The 8086-nt window shown below is 42.7% G+C and overlaps 1 protein-coding gene across 1 annotated transcript in view; it reads left to right on the top strand.

The window, feature by feature from the left end:
* Positions 1-7882, top strand: part of KSR2 (kinase suppressor of ras 2) — a 584421-nt gene extending 576539 nt beyond the window's left edge. Inside the window, exons 18-19 of the mRNA XM_036748960.1 lie at positions 6816-6945; positions 7745-7882. Coding sequence (XP_036604855.1) covers positions 6816-6945; positions 7745-7882 — 268 coding nt within the window. The remainder of the gene's footprint in view (positions 1-6815; positions 6946-7744) is intronic.
* Positions 7883-8086: the final 204 nt, after the last annotated feature.

Below are 8086 nucleotides of genomic sequence, written 5' to 3' on the forward strand. Positions count from 1 at the left end.
GGTCCAAGTCCAGTCCCCACAAGATAACACCCACCAATATCCTTTTTGCCTTTTCCCAATGTGACTCTAAACATATTTTCTCAAGAGGGAATGGGGAAAGCAATTTGGAACTATGCCCAAAGAGCTATAAAATTGTGTATACCCTTTGACCCAACAATGCCACTTCTAGGACTGTATCCCAAAGAGATCATACAGATGGGAAAAGGACCCACATGGACAAAAATATTTATAGCAACTCTTTTTGTGATGGCCAAGAATCGGAAACTGAGGGGATACCCATCAGTTGGGGAATGGCTGAACAAGTTGTGGCATATGAATATAATGGAATACCATTGTGTTATAAGAAATAATGAGCAGGCAGACCTCAGAAAAACCTGGAAAGACGTATTAACTGATGCTGAGTGAAGTGAGCAGAACCAGGAGAACATTGTACATACTAACAGCCACATTGTGCGATGACTAACTTTAACAGACTTAGCTCTTCTTAGCAATGCAAGGATCTAAGACAGCTCCAAAAGACTCATGATGGAAAATGCCATCCACATCCAGAGAAAGAACCTTGGAGTCTGAATGCAAATCAAAGCTACTATTTGCTCTCATTTTGGTTTGTTTCTTCTTTCTCATTGTTTCTCCCATTGGTTCTGATTCTTCTTTACAACATGACTAATATTAAAATATGTTCAATATGAATGTATATGTAGAGCCTATATCAGATTGCATGCTGTCTTGGGGGGGAGGGAGGGAGGAAGAGAGGGAGAGAAAATGGAAAACTCAAAAGCTTATGGAAGTAAATGCTGAAAACTAAAAATAAATTAATTAGTTTAAGAAGGAGAAGGAAGAGGAGGAGGAGGAGGAGGAGGAAGAGGAGGAATGGGGAGGTGTGAGAGTGGTAGAAACTAAAGTAGCTGAGTTGCCCAAGGCAGCCTTGTGACTTTGAGCAAGGCACTTGACCTTTGTGAGCCTCTTCAATACTATCAGAGGGGCTGAGAAAGTGACATAGAGTGTGAGCTTCTTAAGAATAGGGACAGCCTTCTGCTTTTCTTTGTAACCTCTCTGCTTAGCACAGTGCCTGGCACACAGTATGTGCTTAACACATATTTATTGATTGCCTTCTATGGGATAGATTAGATGGTCACTGAGGACCCTTCTAGCTCTAGTATTCTGAGATTCTTTGAAAGGGGGATGGGGCTACTGGGAAGAGATTCCCAAAGCTCAAAGCCCTTCCTTTGCCAATTGCCAGATACACAAGCTCCAGTCAACCAACCAATTCCCTTCACAGAGTGGGGCCTGTCTACTTTGCTTTGGCTGTCTCCCTTATGGATGGCTCCTCAGTGGCTACATTTTTCCTACCTGTCCAGATTTGTATGTGGGGAGGGGTTGGGCAGTATGGAGAGAGGTAGAGAGCCTCAGATGGCCTACAGGAATGTGTGTGGAATATAGCCTCAGAAAGCTTGTGCATGATGCTGAGAAGAGATCTACAGATTGGGATAGCATCCTGGAAATCCAGGTCTTTGACAAGCAAGCAGGCAGTAGGAATCCATTGTGTAATCTGATTCAACAAACCTTCATTAAGTATACCCTTCAGAGAAGGATTGTGGTTCAATGGCAAGAGGGTGGAGTTTGGGGTCAGAGAAACAGTATTCAAATCATGACTCTGCCGTTTATGACTCATGTGAGTTGAGTCAAGTTACTTCTTCTCTTCGGCACTCAGTTTCCTCCTCTGTAAAATGAGGGAGTTGGAATAGAGGACCCCCTAAGGTGCCTTCTAGGGCAGCTTGGTGGTACAGTAGATAGAGAGACAGGCCTGAAGTCAAGAAGATTTGAATTCAAACCCAGCCTCAGACATTTACTATCCGTGTGACCCTAAGCAAGTCATTTCACCCTGTTTGTCTCAGTTTCCTCATCTGTCAGATGAGCTGGAGAAGGAAATGGCAAAGCACTCCAGTAGCTTTGCCAAGAAAACCCCAAATAGGGTCACAAAGTGTCAGACTCAACTGAAATGACTGAACAACACCAAAGGTCCCTTCTACCTCTACTGCTAGGATCCTATGATTGACACAGACAATAGAATGCCTGCCCTCAGGGAGTTACATTCTAAAGGGGGTGGGGAACAACAGCAACATAGGTAAGTAAATACAAACTGCATTAAGTAAATAAAAGGCATAGGTAGCAAAGACAAAGGAACATGATAGTGTCACAGCTGCTGGGGGAGAGCAAAGAAAGGTCCCATGTTTGATCTTAACTTTGAAGGAAACTAGGCAGTTCAAGAAGTGAGGTGTAGGAGGACATTCTGGGGGAGGGGGTGTATAATCAATGTAAAGAAATATTTTTTTCCTTTTTTTCTCATTTATTTATTTATTTGTTTTATTTTGAATTTTTATTTATTTATTTAATATTTTTAGTTTTCAGCATTGATTTCCACAAGAGTTTGAATTACAAATTTTCTCCCCATTTCCACCCTCCCCTCACTCCAAGATGGCATGTATTCTGATTGCCCCATTCCCTAGTCAGCCTTCCCTTCTGTTGCCCCACTCCCCCCCCATCCCCTTTTCCCTCACTTTCTTGTAGGGCAAGATAGATTTCTATGCCACATTGCCTGTATATCTTATTTCCTAGTTAAATGTAAAAACTTTTTTTTGAACATCTGCTTTTAAAACTTTGAGTTCCAAATTCTCTCCCCTCTTCCCTCCCCATCCCCCTCCCTAAGAAGGCAAGCAATTTAACATAAGCCACATGTGTATCATTATGCAAAACCCTTCCACAATACTCATGTTGTGAAAGGCTAACTATATTTTGCTGCTTCCTATCCTATCCCCCTTTATTCAATTTTCTCCCTTGACCCTGTCCCTTTGCGAAAGTGTTTGCTTTTGATTACTTCCTCCCCCTATCTTCCCTCCTTTCTGTCGTCCCCCCCTTTTTTTATCTGCTTTCTCCTTCTTTCCTGTGGGGTAAGACACCCAGTTGAGTGTGTATGTTATTCCCTCCTCAGGTCAAATCTGATGAGAGCAAGATTCACTCATTCCCCCTCGCCTACCCCCTCTTCCCTTCCTACAGAACTGCTTTTTCTTGCCACTTTTATGTGAGATAATTATTTACCCCATTCTATCTCTCCCTTTCTCCCTCTCTCAATATATTCCTCTCTCATCCCTTAATTTGATTTTATTTTTTTTGGATATCATTCCTTCATATTCAACTCACCCTGTGCCCTCTGTCTACATATATGTGTGTGTGTGTGTGTGTGTGTGTGTATTCCGTATATTCCCTTCAGCTACCCTAATACTGAGATCTCTTGAATTATGCACATCATCTTTCCATATAAGAATGTAAACAAAACGTTTCAACTTTAGTAACTCCCTTATGATTTCTCTATTTCTCTTTCTTGTTTACCTTTTCATGCATCTCTTGATTCTTGTGTTTGAAAGTCAAATTTTGTATTCGGCTCTGGTCTTGTCACTGAGAAAGCTTGAAAGTCCTCTATTTCATTGAAAATCCATATTTTGCCTTGGAGCATAATACTCTGTTTTGCTGGGTAGGTGATTCTAGGTTTTAATGCTAGCTCCATTGACCTCTGGAATATCATATTCCAAGACCTTTGATCCCTTAATGTAGAAGCTGCTAAATCCTGTGTTATCCTGATTGTGTTTCCACAATCAGGATTGTGGAATTGTTTCTTTCTCGCTGCTTGCAGTATTATCTCCTTGATCTGGGAGCTCTGGAATTTGGCAACAATATTCCTAGGAGTTTTCTTTGGGGGATCTTTTTCAGGAGGTGATCAGTGGATTCTTTCAACTTCTATTTTGCCCTGTGGCTCTAGAATATCAGGGCAGTTCTCCTTGATAATTTCTTGAAAGATGATGTCTAAGTTCTTTTTTTGATCATGGTTTTCAGGTAGTCCAATAATTTTTCAGTTATCTCTCCTGGATCTATTTTCCAGGTCAGTGGTTTTTCTAATGAGATATTTCACATTGTCTTCCATTTTTTCATTCCTTTGGTTCTGTTTTATACTATCTTGATTTCTCATCAAGTCATTAGCTTCCACTTAGTCCAATCTAATTTTTAAGGTAGTATTTTCTTCAGTGGTCTTTTGGACCTCCTTTTCCGTTTGGCTAATTTTGCCTTTCAAGGCATTCTTCTCCTCATTGGATTTTTGGAGCTCTTTTGCCATTTGAGTTAGTCTATTTTTTAAGGTGTTATTTTCTTCAGTATTTTTTGGGTCTCCTTTAGCCAGTCATTGACTTGTTTTTCATGGTTTTCTCACATCACTCTCATTTCTGTTCCCAATTTTTCCTCTACTTCTCTAACTTGCTTTTCCAAACCCTTTTTGAGTTCTTCCAAGGCCTGAGATCAGTTCATGTTTTGCTTGGAGGCTTTTGATGTAGGCTCTTTGACTTTGTTAACTTCTTCTGGCTGTATGTTTTGGTCTTCTTTGTCACCAAAGAAAGATTCCAAAGTCTGAGTGAATCTGAGTCCGTTTTCTCTGCCTGGTCATGTTCCCAGCCAACTACTTGACCCTTGAGCTTTTTGTCAGGGTATGACTGCTTGTAGAGTAGAGAGTACTTTGTCCCAAGCTTGAAGGGCTTTGCTGTTGTTTACAGAGCTATTTCTACACAGCAAGCTCTGCCACACCAGTGCTCCTCCTCCCCCAAGAACCGCCAACCCGGACCATGACTCAGATCTAATCAGACTCTGCACTCCTGCTGTGATCCACCACTTAATTCCTCCCACCAGGTAGGCCTGGGGCTGGAAGCTACTGAAGCTGTGGCTCTGTCAGCGACCTCAGAGCTGTACCACCTCCACCGGCCCCAGGGTGGTGGCCAAACCACGAACTCCTTTCACTCTGTCCCAGAAGCTTTTCCCGCTAACCTTCTCTGTTGTCTTTGGTGTTTGTGGGTTGAGAAGTCTGGTAACTGCCAGAGCTCATAGCTCAGGGCACTATGGCCTGTTCCACCCTGCTCCCAGTCTGGGTGGTCCCGGCGTGGCCTACTCTGGGCTCTGCTCTGCTCCCAGCACGGTGTGATAGACCTTACCCAGCGACCATGCAGGCTGTCCTGGGCTGGAGCCCTGCTTCCCTCTGCTATTTTGTGGATTCTGCAGTTCTAGAATTTGTTCAGAGCCATTTTTTATGGGTGTTTGGAGGGTCCTGGGGGAGAGCTCTAGGCAAGTCCCTGCTTTCCAGCAGCCATTTTGGCTCCACTCCCAGTGTAAAGGAATTTCACAAGGAATAAATTATGTTTTTTATAGTGTTTACACTATGAAAATTGATGTTTCTAAAATTTACAAAGCACCTTATAGATGGACATGTTTGAGTCTCCCAACAACCCTCTAAACTGAGTACTACTGGGATCATTGTACCCATTTTCAGGTGAAGAAACTGAGTCTTATAGAGGTTAAATGATTGTTCACATTCATTCAGCTGGAAAGCATCAGCTGGTGAGATCATAGGTTTTCCTGACTCCAGGTTTAACGGCCTATCTGCTACCCAATGCAAATAGAAGGACTTTTAGTGAGACTGTTTCACTTGAGCAAGTTGAGTCTGGGGCCCTATTCTCCATACATACCCACAATTCTCCCTACCTTCTCATTTCATGGCATTTTATTTGCCATAGGCCTCTAAGGACAAAGAACAGTGCAGTAGATAGAGTACTGAGTGTGGAGGACTTAGATGCAACCCCCACTCTCAGATACTGACAAGCTATGTGAATCTGGGCAAATCATTTAACTTCTATGAGTCTCAGTTTCCTGATCTATAAAATGACAGGGTGACCTCTAAGGTCTCTTCCAGCTCTGTGACCTAGGCCTAAACATTCCTTATGAATCATCCCAGAGGAAGTAGACATAACAAAAACAACCACAACATAGAAACAACAGCAGCTAACATGTACCTAATGCCTATTATGTGCCAAGCACTGTGCTAAGGACTTTACCATCATTATCCTGCTTGATCCTCACAATAACCCTGGGTGGTAGATGTGATTTTTATCCCCATTTTACAGATGAGGAAACAGGTAAACAGAGGTTCAATTACTTGCCCAGGATCATAGCTCAGGTCTTTGTGACTCCAGGCCAGGGGCTCTATCAGCTGTACCACCTAGCTGCCCATGTTTAGATAGTTTCTCCCTGGATGAGGTTTAAGGATCACAGGGAAGATTCCTTCACTGACTCTCTGAAACTCTACCAAAGACTCATTTCGGGGAGGGACCTCTCAAAGCTCTTCCTTAAAAATGCATATTTCTCTGGGAAGGAGAGAACATTAAACTGTTAACATTCATGGACACCTTGGAGGAATTTCTTGTTAGACCCTGAGACGTGGCCACTGAAGGACTATGAGTTTGAGTAGAGGAGGAGGGCAGAATAATTTTGGAGGTTGGGGACTCTTGAGGACAAGTCTTTGGAGAAGACTTGTTAGATACCATAGTAGGGTCATAGGATCAGAGATTTAAAATTGGAAGACCCTCTAGCCTGACACCCTCCATTTACAAATGAGGAAACAGGGTGGTTAAGTAATTTGCCTAAAGTCACACAGTTAGGAAGTAGCAGAGTCAGGATTTGAATCTAGGTCTTCTGACTCCAAAATTCAGCCCTCTGTCCACTGTACCACATTACCCCTGACACTGGGAGTATGAAGATGCCAGGTCAGTCCAGATTGGGGATATGGCCAACTTCTGAAGACCGTTTATGGACTTTGCCATTTCATTTAAGGTCTCAAAGGAGACTACAGGGAAATGGCTGCCGGAAGGCTTGGGAGAGAGGAATATGGGAAGTGATGGGGCTATGACAAGCACACTAACACTCCTTCAAACCCTGTGTGCCAACAGCACAATATGGTACGAACTCCATGCCAGGGAGTGGCCTTACAAGACTCAACCGGCAGAGGCAATAATATGGCAGATGGGAAGAGGAATGAAACCCAACCTCAGCCAGATTGGCCTCGGAAAAGAGATCTCGGTATGTGCCAGGCTGTAGGGTGGGGGAAGGGTGGAAAGGTTATGTTACAAGAAGAAGGAGGCCCATATGTGCCATCAACAGGAGTTGTGGGTTCTAATCCTGCTCTCGTTTTGCCTGCTTATAGAAATTATGACTGTTTCCCTAGAGAGTAACCAGTGAGCATGCTGAGTAACTTAATAGTTTGGGGTTTATAAAAACAGCTCCATGGAAGCAAATTATTTCCTCCTGGGTGCTCTGTATGCAGTTTACTTTCTGAACCACCAATACTTGGCTTTATTGGTATATTCTACCCATCTAGGTTTTTTTCTAGGCATGGATATGAATCCAAAGCATCTAACATATATTATAATATATATGTGAATATATGTACATAATACATCCATATGTTTTATAAAAATGACATAAATACTAACCAACTTCTAAGTTTTAGCATTTGTACAAACAGTATAAGGTAAAGTGCATGTTAGAGGGAGAAAAAAGAAATATGACTGCTTAGGTATAATTAAGTATGAGTGATGAGAAACTATTTTGGATTGACCAAACATTAAGGCTTAGGGGAATGACTAACTAGAGAAGAGTCCAAGGTACCTCCAGCTCTTTCTAGCCCCTCTCAGATGAGAATATACTTACAAATGGTTGTTCTCTTTTGGTCTTCAATGGTCTCCCTGGATTTGGGAAATCAATGGAAGCCCAAATGCTCTTTTCTCCCTCTGGAAAAAATTTCAAACCAATAAAGTGTGAAATGATGGGTGGGGAACCTCTATTTCTCATTAAATGCCCATGTCTGGTTCTCTTTTAGGACATTCTCCTCTTCTGCTGGGCTTTTGAGCAGGAAGAGAGACCTACCTTCACCAAGCTCATGGAAATGCTTGAGAAACTGCCGAAGCGAAACCGCCGCCTTTCTCACCCTGGACATTTCTGGAAGTCAGCAGAGTAAGGGTTCTCCCTCAGTTCCCAGCTCCATCTCTGCTTCTATCTACCTCCTGCCTCAGCCACTTCCAGTCTTGTCTCTACTGCCCATCTGTTCCCTCTTCAGTCACCCCACTCCTTTGTCTTCTCTTCTCTCCCCTTGGCTTCTAGTCTTCTAACTTTTTTGTGCAGATTTAGCAGCATAGCAGTATACCAACGAGGGCTTCACAAA

The sequence above is a fragment of the Trichosurus vulpecula genome, chromosome 1, assembly GCF_011100635.1.
Source record: "Trichosurus vulpecula isolate mTriVul1 chromosome 1, mTriVul1.pri, whole genome shotgun sequence".
Classification (NCBI taxonomy): Eukaryota; Metazoa; Chordata; class Mammalia; order Diprotodontia; family Phalangeridae; genus Trichosurus; species Trichosurus vulpecula.